The sequence below is a fragment of the Sorex fumeus genome, unplaced genomic scaffold (genome assembly GCF_029834395.1).
Source record: "Sorex fumeus unplaced genomic scaffold, SorFum_2.1 ptg000015l, whole genome shotgun sequence".
Lineage (NCBI taxonomy): Eukaryota > Metazoa > Chordata > Mammalia > Eulipotyphla > Soricidae > Sorex > Sorex fumeus.
In genome coordinates this window covers 19,063,038-19,081,546 of record NW_026606072.1, presented here as the reverse complement: position 1 = coordinate 19,081,546, position 18,509 = coordinate 19,063,038, and the positions used below count along the sequence as shown (strand labels likewise).

General features: G+C 40.7%; 1 protein-coding gene across 2 annotated transcripts; it reads right to left on the bottom strand.

Annotated features, from left to right (window-relative positions):
* ESM1 (endothelial cell specific molecule 1) lies at positions 1–7,876 on the bottom strand. 2 transcript variants are annotated; one of them, XM_056112214.1, is made up of 3 exons: positions 7,575–7,876; positions 4,499–4,651; positions 1–120 (listed from the first exon to the last, which is right to left on the bottom strand). In XM_056112214.1, the coding sequence occupies exons 1-3, from the start codon at positions 7,873–7,875 to the stop codon at positions 20–22; spliced, it is 555 nt and encodes a 184-aa protein (XP_055968189.1). In that variant the 5' UTR covers position 7,876; the 3' UTR covers positions 1–19. The 2 variants fall into 2 exon arrangements, with proteins under 2 accessions (XP_055968189.1, XP_055968190.1); XM_056112215.1 differs by lacking the exon at positions 4,499–4,651 and having other exon boundaries at positions 20–120.
* Positions 7,877–18,509: the final 10,633 nt, after the last annotated feature.

The following is an 18,509-nucleotide window of genomic DNA, read 5'->3' as shown; positions in this document are numbered from 1 at the left end:
TTATAAGTCCCATCCAAGATCAGCGTGGATTTAACCATTTCATCACAGGAGACCTGGCAGCATTCTCTTTCACAAGCTCTTCTCTCACAGCATGGCCATCTCCAGATGCCATCTCATGCTCTGAAAATAGAAGGAATACAAATCATGTCCAAATGCTTGTAACTCAAAGATCCATAGAATTTTGTCTTGTTTTTGTGCTATCATAGAATTTATTCTGAAATCTCTCATAAAGTCAGAGAGTCTAAGCTAATACTATTCACAAATTGCTATTAATTAGTGCCTTCTGCCTAAGATTACACCCCCTGAATCTTTTCTTTTCAAGAATTATCTATTATCATACCGAACATTAACCTAACATACATTTATCCTTTTCACCCTCTGCATTGTATCACTAGAATATCAGCTCTGAAAGAGAAGAGACTACGTTTTGTACATCATTACATTAGTACCTAGGATATAGTAGGCACTTGATAAAAATTGTGGAATGAGCCATGCTTCAAGAATAAATCGGTAAGTTAGTTATTTTATGATCTAGTATGGAAGAGACATTAATTTATTGGCATGACTCTGGAAGACAGAGGTAAGACCAAAGGACAGACTCTCAAATGGTTCTTGCTTACATAAGAAAAAAGTTAATAATATTTAGAACCTTCTCAAATAAAATGCTCTGCTTCTAGGAGTAGGAGGTGTGTTTGCCTCATCAGTGCATGTCCTGTAATGGAATGCTGTTTGATTAGTGTGCCTGGCAGATGAAAGCAGGTAAATTCATGAAACATTCTGTATTTTATTAAAGCCCCTCCCATCCCACTACCAATGTTGCCTGTCAATTCTCAGTCCTGGAAAATTGGAAAGTTCACTACTAAAAGAAAAAATGTACAAAGGAAACCCACATGACAGTACAGAAAGTTCCAGAATACCTAATATAATCTTATTATGGAAATGAGACACCCAAAAGTCCCTGTATTAAAGAGAGTGTGAGTTATTTAATTGGTTTTCAAAGGCTGAGCTCAGTTTGTGCAGATATGATGTGAAGCCCATAGCAGGACTGAAGTCCCAGGTCCTTCCTATAAAATTGTGTATCCTGAACCCCAGAAAACCCTAGATTGACAATTCTTATCCAAACAGAGGTGCTCCTAAGACAGGCTCTCAATGAGACTTTTAGGATATTCCCCTTTTATCTTAAAAATGATTAAAGTTCGTAAATATTAAATCAGGAACTATCTTCTACTGCACTTTAGATCCACAAAATATCATCTCGTCAAAAATGTTTTCCCATAAATTTTTATAAAAATCTCAACACCTAACTTTAGTATAAAAAATTTGAATAAACTATCATGTAACTTCCTTGCAATCAAATATCTATTTATGAGGCATATGTATAGTAATCAGATATCTGCAGAATCTTCAAGCTAAGGTGGGTGACAAAATGGAAAGGAGGACAGTATGACAGTCATGAGGATGACGGGATGCACCCCTTTGAGCGTAGTGAGAGGACCCGAGGCAAGACAGCAAGAAGAGTCTCATTGAGGATTATCCCAAAGGAATTTACACAGTGTCCCAGGCAACACTCTTTAAATACCAACAAAGATTCACAAGCGATTCAATTTTTGCTATATAAGAAAGTTTACTGTGTTTGGCATATCAAATACTCTCGGTAGCTTGCTGGGGCTGGAGCGATAGCACAGCGGTAGGGTGTTTGCCTTACAAGCGGCCAACATGGCCGACCCGAGTTCGATTCCTCCGCCCCTCTCGGAGAGCCCGGCAAGCTACCGAGAGTATTCGATATGCCAGACACAGTAACAACAAAGTCTCCAATGGAGACTTACTGGGCCCACTCGAGCAAGAAAGTTTAGTTACTATATAGAAAGTTTAGTTGCAACCTGAAGTGTACACTATTCCTTCAAAACCTCTTATAGTCTCTGATTTTAGAAAGTGAAATAAAAATCAGTGCAAATACTTGAGGCAGTTAACTGTCCTTAGACAGTAAATTTTGAGCCTGTATTCAGAGCAATCAAATAATTCTGAATATTTTTATGCCTGAAAATAGGTCAGTAGTTTCCAGGGGATGGGGCAATACTAGGAAGTGTTTAATGAGTGCTTCGGTTTTAATCTGGAACTGATGAAAACATCCTAGAACTAGCTAAAGAATTTGGCTATGTAACATTATGAGTGAATCACTGTGAATGTAGGAAATTCCATTGAATTTATCACTTTAGTATTGTTAATTTTCACCCATTCAGGGGCCACACATAGCTGTGCTCAGGCACTACTCCCAGCACTGTGCTCAAGGGACCATGTGGAGACAGGGATGAAACTTGGGCCTCCTGCATGGGCAGTCTGCACTCAGTTCACTGATATATTGCCCTGGCCCCTAAAATAGTTACTTTATGTTGTATAAATTTTACCTCAATAAATAAAAAGTTTCAGAACTTAAAATTCAATTTTCTTCCATTTTACTTTACAAGGACTACTTAGAGACAAAACATAACAATCTAAAATTTCAATAATGATTTTAATGTACAGTTAAAATATTAACATGCTTTATATGTTTTAGATAGTTTTATTTTAAATTGATGGACATAGTTACACTTTTAAAATTGATAATTCATTTTATTTATTTATTTATTTATTTTGCAAAAAATAAACATGTATTTATTTTATTTTATTTATTTATTTTTTAAATTTTTATTAGTGAGACATCATGAGGTACAGTTGTAGACTTACAAGTTTTTGTGCTTGGGTTCCAATTATACAATGATCAAATACCCATCCCTCCACCAATGCCCATTTCCCACCACCACGGATCCCAGTATCCCTCCCACCCCCCATCCCCCCATCCCACCCTGCCTCTGTGGCATGACATTCCCTTTTGTTCTCTCTCTCTTATTGGGTGTAGTGGTTTGCAAAAGAGGCAATGGGTGACAATCATGTTTGGTCTATAGTCTACTCTCAGCATGCTTCTCCCATCCTGGGAGGATCCTCCCAACACCTTTAGTTGGTGTTCCCTTCTCTATCTGAGCTCCCTTTTCCCCTAGCATTCTTGGGTGTTAGTCTCCTATTTTGTTACTTTATGTTCCCCAGATGAATGCAATCTTTCTATGTCTATCCCTTTCTTTCTGAGTCATTTCGCTTAACATGATACTTTCCATGTAGTACCACTTGTATGTAAATTTCATGACTTCTTCTTTTCTAACAGCTATATTTTTTATTTTTTTAAAGCTCGAGTCTCCTCTCCTAAGTGTGCTGCATCTTACTGGGTTTTAATTATTTTTTATTCTTTTTATTTATTTTTGGGTCACACCCAACAATGCTCAGGGACTGCTGCTAGCTCTGCACTCAGGAATTACTACTGGTAGTCCTTGGGGGACATATGAGATTCCTGTGATCAAACCCGGGTTGGCCTCATGCAAAGCAAAATGCCCTACCTGCTATACTATCACTCCTGTGCCTGATAACTCATTTTAAAATATAGTATTTTCCCTTTATCTTTATCAACTTAATTATACCCACATGTAAGGAGGTAAAGGTGGAAAATAGGTACATCTGGAAAATATTTCAGATCTCAATTTGAAATGCAAAGGACCAGAGATAAAACTAAATAAAATGGACCTGCACTATCAACTATTTATATCAAGGACAGATATTAATTGACTTTTTTCAACAAGATAGCCAAATATGAACAAAGCAGCACTGCAGAGACTATATCATTCTCACATTCTAAACTGTGTAAGAAATATACATACAATGACAAGCAGCATGCATGTACTACTAATTGTCAGGTTTTAATCATAGATACTGCCTCCCATCCTCTCTAACATCTATAAAAATTTATGCTTGGAATTATTTCTATAAATGCTTGCATTTGTCGTCTTTCTTTGAGGGAGAGAGAAAATATTTTATATTTTATATCTTGGGTCTAAAATTCAACCCAATGAATTCCTCAGAATATGTTTTCTATGTGAGTTAGGAGAAAAACACATATATAAAAGAGACCACTGAAGAATTTAAAGAATACAGTATATCTTAGTTGGCATTTTTGTAACATGTCTTTTGGTACTCAATAGCACTTATTCTTTATATAAACCAAATAAGCTTTATGAGAAATTTTAAAATCCTCCAAATTATTTAAAAATTTTGTTTGCCTGGTGCCAAACCCAGTGATGCTCAGTGCTTACTCCTGGCTCTTCTCTTAAGTATCACTCCTGTCAGCACTCAGGAAACCATATGGGATGCCCAACATCAAACCCAGATCAGCCCTGTGCATCATACTATCACTCAGCCCTGTTCATCATACTGTCACTCTGGCCCTAAAAAGTTAGTTTTAATAAGTAAACACCAACTGTAATTAAACTCACCAACCACCCACCTTTCTCCTCTGAAAGAAATAAAGGAAATATAAGGATTCTTAACAGTCTCTTTTACTCCTGGGGAGTTTTTAAGTTATCTAAACGGGAAAGGAGAATTCTGGTTACAAGTTCCAACCAGAAGCAGTTCTTACCTGAGTGAGAAACAAATGTCCTTTTTTTAGACTTGACTGATGGAGTCTGGTAGAAGGAAAACTGTAGGCATCTGCCAGTGGCCCTGTCACAGAGGCCTGACTGACAGTTGCAAGTTTCTCTGCATTCCATCCCAAAGGTGCCATAGGGGCAGTCTGTGGGCAAAACAGGGGTGGGGGGATGGGGCTGGTTAGAGCAGTTAGTTGTGCTGGAGCCTCCAGCCTCTCAGCCTCTGTATGCTCAAAACTCCAACGTTCTGACTTTAGGCTAAATCCCAATTCTCCAAAATACTGGCTTTGGAAATTGAAACTCTTATTCAAAAAAGTGAAATCACACAGAAAACCAGATAACAGATGCTTCAGTTGTAGTGTCCTGCCATCAAACTAAATTAAGGACAGCCACAGGTTACCAGTATCTTTGATCCATTCTGTCTATCTTCCTTCTGTCTATATCTGCTTAAGTACCAACACATTTCCATAGGTGACCTCTGGCCCAGTTCAAATTTCAGCTTTAATTGCAAATGAAATTAAAAGTCCATTGAATTTTAAGATCTTCTTTTAAAGGCTAACATCTTTAAGTCACTCGATTTACAGTGTATTTACAAGTAATTGTTTTTCATGCTTTAGAATGAACTAGAGGTGAAGAGGGCTAGATGCGTTCTCATCCAGCCTTCCATAAAGGAACCAATTTTTAGCCTCCTCAACTTTTATCAACAATCTTATTTGGAAAGATGGCAGTACAGTTTATCTAAACCCTAGAGCTTAAAAGTATTCACTAGTAAAACCCTCTACAAAGACAAAATACAATGTGAAGAAGAAGGGGGAGGTTTTTATTTATGCACCCACCAAAATCTGGAAGCTTATAGAAGTTCAATATTTTTTTCTTAGACTAAAACGTACTACACTGAGAAAAAGGACAAACTTATTTATTAAAAATGAATTGCTTTTATGCTGTTTTAAAGCCAAGACAAAGAGATGCAACGTATTTATACCCTTGGTATGAGATTATCCTTGTGATGTACAATTCCTACAGATACTGAAACAGATGGTGAGGCTTCTGAGTCTTTAAAATTTCATATTCCACGAAATGATCAAGTTTGGTATTAATTGAATATTGGTCTAAAAGAGACTTAGATTTGCTCCTCTTGACATGCTTGGGTTACAGAGGAGCCTGGTTTTAAGCACTGGCTTCTCTTCTAAGAAAACATCCTTAAAAGGGATCCTGGAAAAAAGTCTGCAGCAGAAAAGCACAGGACCAGGATTAGTGTGTGTCTCCTTTGATACTATGAACTAAAACTTGAGCCAAATTCTCAGTTATAATTCTATTGTATCTCCCCCAGGATTGAATTGTGCTGGGAAGATATAGGGGGTGTTAAATAAATATTTGTTGCTCCACTGATTGTTATCTGTGCCACACAATGCCGAACATCTGAATATTTAGAAAACAGTGGGATATGAAGCTGAAGTACAGTTTTCATGTGAGGGGTCTACAAAAAGTTGGAGGAGAGAGTTCGCCTCTAGCAAAATATGATATCTCCAGCTAGAGTTCCCCATGCTCATCGTGCTTCATTTCAAGCAGAGAGGAGGCAATGTTGAAAGTAGACTTGCTTACAATCTAATCAATGCCCAAGAGTGCATATATTTTACAAATATATTTAATTAATAGGCTCAATTATTATCAGGTTCACTCTACCTCAATAAATTCAGTAAAAAAATCTCCAGATGTTTTAGCTGTTGCTTTTTCCATATGTTACATTTACAGAGATAACTTTCATGACAAGGGAAAAAGCAATCTACTGCATATACTTGCTATATCATAAGTATGATTGTGTTAACCACTTCCTCCCTAATTTCCTAACGTGAAGTGCCCTATTTTCTCAGCTGATAAGCCCTGTTACTTACAGAAAATACAGATTCTTTTCAGCTGAATAAAATATATGTGCATGTTTCCAAAGAAAACATTTCTTTAATATTCTGTCATTGATTATAACAAAAATAAAACCCCCCCAAAAGAAAAAAATTTCTCCCTATGTTTCAAGCATTTACTTGTTCCCTAACTTTTAGTAAATTTTTCTAAATTAAAAGATAATTGGTTTTCAAGTTGTCTAAAATGTAAGAGAATTCATGAGAATAGCTCAATGCTGAATGATTATTATTCAGACTAAATACATAAAATGTAAAAATTATTTAGAACTTTCCAATCCTTCTAATGATTTAAAAAGGTTTTTTTGTATTAGAAAGCTGAGAAATGAAACTACAACATGTGTGGTTGACATCATATTAAAGCCTTTTAAAAATGATTCATATAATGAAAATTTTTAATTAACATTACTCTGATTCTAAACACTTTAAACATGAAAAAAGAGTCACCAAGAGATAAATTAAATGCTTAACTACATGGGTTAACCATCATTTCAAGCTAATGAAAATTTTCTTGAAATCTGTAAGACTGCCAACTCATTCTTTACAGACTTCCAATTTTTATTCTGCTTGATTGTTGTTTTTGCTTGTCTTACAGCAGCTGCTGTCTTTTGAGATGGCCAGAAATCTTTATAATGGGAAATAAGATTGGCTTTCGACTTCGACTTCCAAGGTATGCTCTTCCAAGAATGTGAGTTGTTTGCTTAGCAAAGCCCACCCCACTGCTGAGTGCATTAGCCTTTCTCATAAGTGCTTCATCTTGAGAGATGCTACTCTCCCGTGCACCCTTTTAAGATCAAAGAATCCCTAAGCCCAGGGCTAGAAACCACTCTCAGAGGTTATCTGAACTCGCCCTAACAGACTATCTGTCAAGTTTCTAAAGTTTTCCAGAAAAAGGAGTAATGCAATCTTCCGTTGCCTTTTTTCCTTCCTCCCATTAAATCTCCTGAACAGCAGGAGAGAAACCCTGCCTGGCTCTGAGCATCTTCCTGATGCACTCGGGGTGCAGATGCAATTGACAAACAACCTTCCCTCCTAGGACAACCCCTCAGTGGACCTACCCCCACCTGCATTTCCCACCTGCAGCCTCCACAGAGGACAAGCCTCAGCCGTGTGCGTTCCCTGGGCTGGGAGCAGCCCGGGGAATCCCCCTCTTTACCTTTGCAGATACCGTATTCGTCCCCAAAAGCATCCTCCTCGTGGTAGAACTGACACCTCAGCCCCGGGCCACACTTGACACCGTCCATGCCAGACACGGTGCGGTAGCAGGTTTCTCCCCGGTCCGCAGCGCACACACGGCAGCAGCCGCAGTCGTCCAGCACGGTCCTCTTGCAGCGCACAGAGCTGCAGTGCGTAGTGTCACAGTGCTCCGGGCAGTCCACTGCATACTTGGTGCTCCAGGCCATGGCCAGGTGTGCAGGGAGCAGGAGCGTGGCCAGCAGCAGGAGGAGGCTCTTCATGTTCCCCGTGGGCTCGGGCACAGCTTCCTGTGGCTGCGCGCTCTCGGCTGGCCTGAAGCAGCAGTCCAAAGCGGTAGCTGCTCCTCTCTGCCTACACGTTTAGGAGTTTTATACACTGGGTTGCCCGCATGCCTCCCCGTCATCAATTTCCTCAACCCAGCAGCAGCGCTGTCCTCCTGCCAGGCTCTCTTGTTTTAGTTTATGAAATCCAGGATGAAGGCTGGATTAACACACTGCTGCCATCCAGGAATTGAAAAGCCCACGCTGATGTCATCTGTTATGTTTAGATGGTTGTTTTGCATGAGGACGAAAAAACTCACTCACATCCGTCTCAAGGGCTCAAGGACGTCTGTGAAAGGGAAGAAAGAAGGGTACATACCCTCCTTCAAGACAGGAATTGTTCTGACTCCTGCATATCACTTGCAGGGGGGAGAGAGGTTGTAAGGGAGCAGCTTTGTCTCAGAGGTTCTCAGGTTAGGAAGAAAATTCTGTGGACATGAGTCACCAGGAACGAAGAAGTGCCTTTAAGAAAACAAACAAATAAATATTTGGCATTTACCCTCAATAAACAGCTATGAGATCATTTGGAACAAGAAAAGGTTGTATTGTGCCTTTTCAATACTTTGGAGGAAAAATTAATTCTAGGGGCTTTTTTAAGGACTTTCTCTTCCTTCCTCGCAGTCCTCGCTTCAAATGTTATTTCTACAGCAATTTCTCTCTTCTAGCCAGGTTTGTCTGGGAAGAAGCTGCATTTCTCATAAGCAGCTGAGAATTTCCTTGAAAATCGATACAAAAAGCACCAAAGAGGTAAGACAGTGCTGGCATTGTTTCTAGGTTACTCAATTCTGGAAAAAACTTATCAGTTGGACTTTGCCTGACCCAAAACTCCCTGGGGAGAGGGCTCATCCATCATGGAGTGCGCGGGTCCAATGATTGAATCCATCCACAGGCCTTCCCCTCACCTCCTGGCATCTACCAGAGCCCTCACTCAAAACCACCAAACAAGGCAGGCAGCCCAGAGAAACAAATAAGCCAGCAAGGAAGCAAAGCATGGCCTGGGGAGGCAAGATACATGGATGGGAAAACATAGCCTATCAGGAAACAGGGCCTTTGTGCTATGGACAGAACAGGGCCTCAAGTCACTGGGAAGACAGCAGCAGCCTTCTTAAAAATATCAGCGGGACCAGGGCCTTGGTAAGCAAGGTCTGTGGAGCAGAAAGCACAAGGTGCAAGACGAGAAAGGAGAATTCTTACTCCCATGTTGGAGTTCAAGTCTACCCACCCCAGCACTTGTCAAAATAGATGTCAAACCATTACCATGTGGTAAATACACAGCAATGTAACCGCTGAGAACTTCTAGAGGGTTGCAAAGAAGTCAGAAACAAATCACAGGATTGCCCTCAGGCCCAGCCTTCTTTGTCAAGATTTGGCCCTATTAGTCCAGCGGACGTCTAAAAATCTCACCCCCTCTGAAAGACAAGGCAGTTGTGTTGGGTGTGACAGGATGATTCGCCTCCAATACACAAGTTTAGGAGACAGAAGAAACAGAATTCTCACTGCAGAAAATTGAGGAAGTGGGAAATGAAGGCAAATGTTTTCACTTCCATAAAATTTTTATGACAATTCAATATTCTACTTTTTTTTGCCTTTTGGGCCACACCCAGCGATGTTCAGGGGTCACTCCTGGCTCTGCACTCAGGAACCACTCCTGGCGATGCTGGGGATATGGGACACTGGGGATCAAACCCAGGTTGGCCACGTGCAAGGCAAATGTCCTACCTGCTGTGCTATCGCTCCGGCCCCTCAATATTCTATTTTCATCTCCCTCAGAAGAGACACAGAGTTGACAAATGACATGCTTGAATTTGTTGTTTAAAGTGTGGGAAATACTGAATATATAATATGTGCCCGGCTCTGTTCTGAAGCATTTTGCATGTCTTAACTCTCTTGCTCCTCACCACAAGCTTATGAAGTCAGCATTAGTCTCATGTCTATTTTATGAGTGAGAAAACTGAGTCGAAAAATGTTTCGATCATTCATCTAAGTTCCCATAATATCAGATACTAAACTTTAATTTTGCCAATCCAATGGCAAACCTCTATACAAATGTCTGTTATAACACGCTTGTGCTTCCATAGCTACGGCTATCATGGCCTCGTCCACAATTTAGTTTCACCCTAGAAAAGGTTTCTTCTTCAAACATTGGTAAACACTGCTTTCTTGCTTGCTTTCTTGATTTTTTTTCCCTCAGGGAAGGGCCCTTAAGCAGGGTTTAAAGAGTCCAGGATCCACGTCTAATAACATTAGGCCATGCTTCGCATGCCAAATTCAGTATCTTAGCTCTTAAAATACAGAGTTGCTAAGAACTGAATGGTACCACAGCTCAAACTTGCAGTCTCTTCTTGTAAAGCATACGCTTCAGCCCTTTGAGCTAAGTGGTTCAAAGTGGCCCTGGTCCCGAAAACCAGTTTCTAAGAAAAGAGTGGTTAATTACAATAATGGTGAATTAAACAAATAATAGTGAGGTGCATAATATTATCTAACCTTTATAGAAATCTTACTATGTTCCAGACACTACTCAAAGTATTTTGTACATATGATCACATTTAATTGTCAAAATAGCTTCAAGAGCTAGGTACTATTCTTTTTTAAATTATTTTTATTAGTGAAACAGCATGAGGTACAGTTGTAAACTTATCAATTTTTGTGCTTGGATTTCAATTATACAATGATCAAAGCGATAGCACAGTGGTAGGGCGTTTGCCTTGCACGCAGCCAACATGGCCGACCAGAGTTCGATTCCTCCGCCCTCTCGGAGAGCCCAGCAAGCTACCAAGAGTATCTCGCCCGCACGGCAGAGCCTGGCAAGCTCCCCGTGACGCATTCAATATGCCAGACACAGTAACAACAAAGTCTCCAATGGAGACGTTACTGGGCCCGCTCAAGCAAATCAATGATCAACGGGAGGGCCTTTACTTTTACTTTACTTTTAATTATCAAATACCCAACCCTCCACCAGTGCCCATTTCCACCACTATGGGTCCCAGTATCCCTCCCACCCCCATTCCCCCTTTTCCACCCTTCCTCTGTGGCAGGGCATTCCCCCTTGTTCTCTCTCTCCTTTTGGGTCCTGTGGTTTGCAAAAGAGGCATTGAGTGGCAATCATGTTTGGTCTATAGTCTACTTTCAGCATGATTCTCCCATCCTGGGAGGATCCTCCCAACACCCTTTATTTGGTGTTCCCTTCTCTATCTGAGCTCCCTTTTCCAAGCTAGGTACTATTCTTAATACCATTTTAGAGATGAGAAGACTAAGGACTTGAGGGTTTAAATAACTTGCTCAAGGTTATATAATTAGTAACTGGTTAAACCAGGATTCCAACAGACCACCTCTGGCAACTAGAATAAGGACAGCAAAACGAAACACAGGCAGGTGCAAATCAGGTGACCCAAGTGAGTGAAGTGACAGTTCCACCATGTATTATGCAATGGGAATAGGTGGATTTTGTCCACCAGATAGCACATGGCTCCTTAAAGAAATACCTAGGACCTCTGGTTGCTGCCAGTCAGGAGTATAAGTGCTCAGTGCAAATCTTGTAAGCTTTAAAAAAGAAGATAAAATCCAGAAGTTTTTATGTACTGTCCTCATTGTTTTGGGCTATCAGTATGCTATTCATTTTTTAATTACATGTGCCCTTATTATCATGGCCTAGATCAAATCTGCACTCCAATTTGGCCTCACTATAAATTTTGCATCCTGGTAGTACAGATTTCAATTTCCACTCTGCCACTTACTTCCTAAGGCAGATTTCTTTAACATCTTTCATCTGAAGACTGAGTCAGTGCCTGGCCTGCATACCTGTCCATGAACCAGTGGTTAGAATCAAGGTGGGAGCCCAGTGATTTTCACCTTTCTACACCTGTGAACTGATGGTAGTGCGTGGGCCAGTAGTTGAAGACTACTGACCTAAGAGATGTGGGAACTTAGTTTCATGTCTCTAAGCCTCCATTTCTTCATGATATATAATGGGGCTTATGATACCTTCATAGAGCTAATGCTAGGATCATTATCGCTATTACTATCACTATCACACTGTTGTTCATTGATTTGCTCGAGTGGGTGCCAATATCATCTCCATTCATCCCTGTCACATGCTAGAGTAGCCCGACGGCATATGGGGGGCTCTTTCAGGGTCAGGGGAATGAGGACCATCACTGTTACTGTTTTTGGCATATCAAGTACACCATGGGTAGTTTGCCAGGCTCTGGCGATGTTAGGATAAAGGATGGCAAATGTTAATCTATGCGTTCCAAAAATAACACAATTCCTTTGAAATATGCAGTCACCATAGAGTTGACAGCAAATAAAGAAAAATAAGAAAAGAGTAAGAATTCTGATATTTTATAGAAATGTTGAAAAGACACTGGGCCAGAGCGATAGCATAGCAGGTAGGGCGTTTGCCTTGCACACAGCCAACCTGGGTTCCATTCTTCCACCCCTCTCAGAGACCCTGGCACGCTACTGAGAATATTCTGCCCGCACGGCAAATCCTGGCAAGCTATCCGTGACATATTCGATATGCCAAAAAAAAAAGTAACAAGAAGTCTCACAATGGAGGTGTTACTCATGCCTGCTCGAGAAAATTGATGTACAACGGGAGGACACTGGTACAGTTCTACAGTGCTACAGTTGAAAAGACACTAAAGACCTTCCTTTGACTGTCAGATTCACAAGTAGTAAAAGGAAGGGGGAAAAACAGGAACAATTAGACGCCTATGCTCTACAGTTCCAAAATCTGATGTCTTGAGAAATTGGCACCTGATAGAAAGTGGTAGTTGGAGGCTACATCCACAATAACTATAAACCAAAGACAATATGACAGAGAGGTGAAGAAAGTATGCCCAATAGAATTGACAAGTGGTAGACCTATCTTCATTCATGGTACCTAACCACTGTTTTCGGAATGCCTTCAGTTCTTTCCAAAGCCAAACAAAAACTATTTGTCCTGGCACAATCCCAGTGGAATTTTTGTCTAGTTGGATTTCTGTTTTTTTGCAATACTGATCCCAGAACAACCAGCTTTATGAGGGAAATAAGCAATGACCATGAAGAGTTAGGAAATCAAAGCATGAGTAAGCAAGGAGACTTTTATCTTCAACAATAAAAGTCAAGAGGACCAGGAGTTAGTACAGATACTAGAGTGCATGTGTGCCCAAGTTGAGTTCAATCTGGGGGACTTCTTGGAGATTTGCAGCACCCACGGGGGGACCTGAGATCTCCCCAGCACTGCAGGACCTTGCAGAACTACATCCCCTGATCCTGGCATTGAACCACTGGCTCAATTGGTCCACTACCACAGAGGTGTCCTCTGGACCGCCCTCCCCCCCCCTCCGCCAGAGCACCACTTGGAAGGCCTCAAGATTAATTTAATAAGTAGGGTGAAGGCAAAGATATAGGTACTTGAGCACACTTGACTTGCTTTATGCTAGAAGCAGCAATTCTCCAACCATGGTCTGTCTATGCATCTGCTGTCAGAATGAGAAAAGTCAAAGGAAATCAGATAAGCACTCCGTAACTCTAAAAAAGCTTAAGGTATGTCATGTTAAACCATCTCAAGATCTATGGTACAGCTTGCAGTCTTCCATAAAAGGGGCCAAAGAAGTAATTAAACCTCTCCACCCAGTACAAATGTCACTGCAATTTTTCCCCATAAAACTTGGTGTTACGCCAAGCAGAAAATAATCCTAGGTAATGTGAATTATAATTTTGTGTTTCATTTTGCATAGTATTATGACTTTGTCCAAATACCAAGCATTTTTTTCTGGACAAAGTTGGAAAAGCTCTTAAAGTTCAAGTTCTCAACATTAACTTCTGCCATTCTTACTGTCATCCTCTCAAATCTTCTACCTGATAGGTTTGGTTTAAATTAAACTACAGAGGCAGCCTTTAAAATGAACTTTTCCAAAAGACTGAAGGAGAAATATAGTTACATGAGATGCTTTTTGGGTTTGGGTTTTTTTGGTTGCATCTTAATATCATCTTCCTTTGTCGTCCAGAGTGATAGTATAGCGGGTAGGGTGCTTGTCTTGTGTGTGGCCAACCCAGGTCCAATCTTTGACATCCTAAACCCAGGCATCCCCTGAACACCAGCAGGAGAAATTCCTGAGTGCAGAGCCAGGAGTAACTGCTGATCATCACCAGGTGTGACCCACAAAACAAAACAAAAAAAAATAGTCTTATTTCTTTGACACCAGTTGATGGCAATTTTACAAGTCTCTAACACTGAATCTAACCTGTAAGAGCTTAATATTGAATGAACTTATAACCACATCCCAAAATCCTTTTTTAGAAGGCTGTTAATATGGACTCTAATGCATTCACTTTCTTCTTTTTTTTAAATTTTGGATTTTGAGCTACACCCAAGAGGAGGTTGGGGGCTACTCCTGGCTCTATGCTCTGGGAATGCCCCTGGCAATAGTTCAGTGCACCACACAATGCTGGGGATCACACGTGAGCTTCTTGCATGCAAAGCACATGCTCAGTTCTGCATTCTCTTTCTTCCTCTTTCTACCAGGGAAGTCGAATGAGGCCCTGAATCTTGGGGAACTGCACTGAGCTACTGCCCATGAGTACACTCTCTGTAGGAGTAATGCATAAGTTTTCAGAGACAGCAGAAGCAGCTCAATATGAAACAGGGTCCGAGCAAAAAAGTAAGACCCGTTATGTGTCAGCTCCTTCACAGTTAACCAATCTTGTCCTTTTAAACTGTTAACCTGGCTTCTGGAAGCATCACCACGTCCATCCTAAAAAGGTCTCGGGAGCTCCTTGTAGATGATGGACTTGATGAAATCTGTCTGCCAAATTGAGTCTCACAGCAGCCACAGGCCAACTGGCACAGGTCTTGGGGATCCCCTCAAGCCTCCTCTCTGGGACCAGTTTACAAAGTTCCGGAAATAGACCTTCCACTACCAAGCCATGTCCACCTCTCATCTCTCCACTCTGCCTCAATAATGGGTTAAGAGGAACAAAAGACCATCATCACTATTATAATCAAAAGTCTAAGTTTTTAAAGAATTGATTCATATATTTTGTAAGGAATCTGTCTTGGAGTAAATATTTTCCCTAAATAAAGGTCTTTCCGGTTCTCTAAGTTTTAAGTTTAAATAAAGACAGTGTTAACAGAAAAGTGTTATTTGCTATTACAGACAGTTTTCAAAAGCTACATCTGCTGAGAGGTCATGGGTACCTGTTTTAACTAGACTTCTTGCCTGAGTGGGGTTCTCTGCTCTGTCTTATTGAGCAAATAAGACCAAGGGCAGATGAGGTGTAAGGCAGTGCCCCCAGCAAAGAGTCTTGTACAAACAGTGTGATGGAATATGAGAAAATAGAACAGGACCCCCACAATATTAATAAATTCTTACTGTGAATCTCTGGGAATCCCCACAGAAACTCTGCTGCCTTACCTAGAGTTCTACCTTCATCTGAGTCCTCAGAGGAAGTGGATAGAAAACCAGGGTTTTCGGGGGGAGAGGGGGTGGCAGGGAGAATGGGGCAGAAAGATAGTACTGTGGGGTGGGGAAGGCACTCGCCTTGTCAATAGCTGATACAGTTTTGATCCCTGACACCCCATATGCGCCCCTCCAGGAGTGATCCCTTAACACCAGGAGTAAGTGCCAAACTCTCCTGGGTGTGGGCCCAAAACAAAAGTAATCTTCCTTTTAACCCTGGCTCAGTCTAGAATGTTTTACTCTGAGTTCACACTATAATGAGAAAGTCTAGATTTAGGAATCTTTTAGCAACTCTTATCACCTTCCTCCCTACCTATCTTTGCACACAGTTCTCATAAGGAGAAAGGCAAATTTTTCTAACGGCTTGTTTTCTCAGATCAGCAATCTGAATCCATGAACCTATCTACACGAGCCTCCATCCTTCTATCTTCAAATAGGAACCACAACCAGAAGTGCTGAATGTTATCCACATACTTGGTAAGAAGCCATATGAGTAGCCAAAAGCAGCTCTGAACTTAGGAACAGAAAATTCAAATTTGAGTTACCATTCCACCATAATGTAAGATACAAACCAGTCTTCCCAGTGACTGAAGTCATTTCTTCAGCTAAATATAAGGAATAGGAGAGATAGCACAGTGGTAGGGCATTTGCTTTGCATGCAGCTGGTCTGGCTAACCCGAGTTCCTCGCACCTCTCAGAGAGCCCGGCAAGCTACCAAGAATATCTCGCCCACATGGCAAAGTCTGGCAAGCTACCGGTGACGTATTTTGATATGACAAACACAATAACAACAAAGTCTCACAATGGAAATGTTACTGGGCCCGCTCGAGCAAATTGATGAACAATGGGAGGACAGTGCTACAGTGCTACAGTGATCCTTAAAGATATTGTCAATTATCCACAATATGCAAAGAAATATGTTCTCGCAATATGTGACTAGTCTTCTCACTCTCCTGATATTATCATTTAGTCAAAGAGTAGTTAACAGTATTAGTGTTTCAGTTTTTTGATATCTGTATTGTTTCATTGATCTGTTCTTCTCTACCACACTATCTTGATTATGCACTTTACGTCTTGAAACCAAGCTGTGCCAGTTCTCTGATTTTTTTCTTTAGGCATTAAATTGCCGTTCTTGCTCCTTTACAATATATATAACTAATTAAAATCTACTTTAAAATAAAAAAGGTATTGTCAATATCAAAGGAGAATGTGGACATAAAAACATTCTCAACAGTAAACCATCAAGCGATTTGTGATATTTTGCCTTATAAATGAAGCCTATTTGCCTTATTTTTTAAAAAGTCTATTTATATCAGTATGTATTTACCACATATAGTTGGTCTCATGCACAGTTCTTAAGTCACAGCTCCTGAAAACCTTGGAATTTCCTGAGTGCTGAGTGACCCAAAGTGTCTTTTGTCATACAAATGAGGCCTTTGGGGAAAGAAGATCTTTAAAGATAAGGGCTGGTTACAAAGACTGGCCCACATCCACAAGAACAAAAGCAACCAGTACTGGCTCTATGTGGCGAGAAAGGGACCTTCCTTCACTGCTGTTGGGAATGCCTACTGGTCCAACCCTTTTGGAAACCAGTATGGACGATTCTCAAAAAATTAGAATTTGTCCATCATATCAACAAAAGAAAAGATAAAAAGCATATGATCATATCAATAGATGCAGAGAAAGCATTTGACAAGATCCAGCACCCCTTTATGATGAAAACCCTAGCAAAAATGGGTATAGAGGGGACTTTCCTCAACATAGTTAAAGCCATCTACCACAAGCCTACAGCAAGCATCATCCTCAATGGGGAAAAACTGAGAGCCTTCCCTCTAAGATCAGGGACAAGACAAGGACGCCCACTCTCTCCACTGCTGTTCAATATAGTACTGGAAATACTTGCAATAGCGATTAGGCAAGAAAAAGATATTAAGGGCATTCAGATAGGAAAGGAAGAAACCAAGCTCTCACTATTCGCAGATGGTATGATACTATACTTAGAGAACCCAATAACCTCCACCAAAAAACTCCTAGAAACAATAGACTTGTATAGTAAAGTTGCAGGCTATAAAATCAATACCCAAAAGTCCATGGCTTTCCTATACGCAAACAGTGAGAGAGAGGAAAGCTACATGAAAAAATCAATCCCGTTCACAATTGCGCCCCAGAAAATCAAGTACCTAGGAATCAGCTTAACTAAGGAAGTAAAGGACCTGTACAAAAAAAACTAGTTCAGCCCTTTTGGAAAACAGAATGGACGTTCCTCAAAAAATTAGAAATTGAGCTCCCATTTGACTCAGCGATACCACTCCTGGGAATACATCCCAGAGAGGCAAAAATGTGTAGTCGAAGTGACATCTGCACTTGTTTGTTCATTGCAGCACTCTTTACAATAGCCAGAAACTGGAAGAAACCTGAATGCCCAAGAACAGATGACTGGTCAAAGAAACTTTGGTACATCTACACAATGGAGTACTATGTAGCTCTTAGAAAAGATGAAGTCATGAAATTTACATACAAGTGGTACAATATGGAAAGTATCATGCTAAGCGAAATGAGTCAGAAAGAGAGGGATAGACATAGAAAGATTGCATTCATCTGGGGGATATAAAGCAACAAAATTTGAGATTAATACCCAAGAATAGCTGAGATCAGCACCAGGAGGATTACTCCATAGCTTAGAGGCCAGCCGGGTATTCTAGGGGAAAGGACAGTTCAGATAGAGAAGGGAGCACCAAATGGAGGGTGTTTGGAGGATCCTCCCAGGAGGGGAGATGCAGGTTGAAAGTAGACTGGACTGAACATGTTTGCCACTCAATGCCTCTTTTGCTGATCACAACACCGAAAAGGAGAGAGAAAACAAAAGGGAATGCCCTGCCACAGTGGCAGGGGGGGATGGGGGAATGGGGGGGGGGGGGGATATTATCCTGTGTGGTGGAAAATGGGCACTAGTGGAGGGATGGGTATTTGATCATGGTATGACCGAAATCCAAGCACAAAAATTTGTAAATCTACAACTGTACCTCATGGTGTTTCACTAATAAAATATAAATTCAAAAAATAAATTAGAATTTAACAGTATGGACGTTCCTCAAAAAATTAGAAATTGATCTCCCATTTGACCCA

Coding starts and splice junctions, on each gene's coding strand:
- ESM1 (XM_056112214.1), bottom strand. CDS start 7,875: ATGAAGAGCCTCCTCCTGCTGCTGGCCACGCTCCTGCTCCCTGCACAC. Junction 4,652..7,574: donor CGAATACGGTATCTGCAAAG/GTAAAGAGGGGG, acceptor TTTTGCCCACAG/ACTGCCCCTATGGCACCTTT. Junction 121..4,498: donor GACATTTGTTTCTCACTCAG/GTAAGAACTGCT, acceptor TTCTATTTTCAG/AGCATGAGATGGCATCTGGA.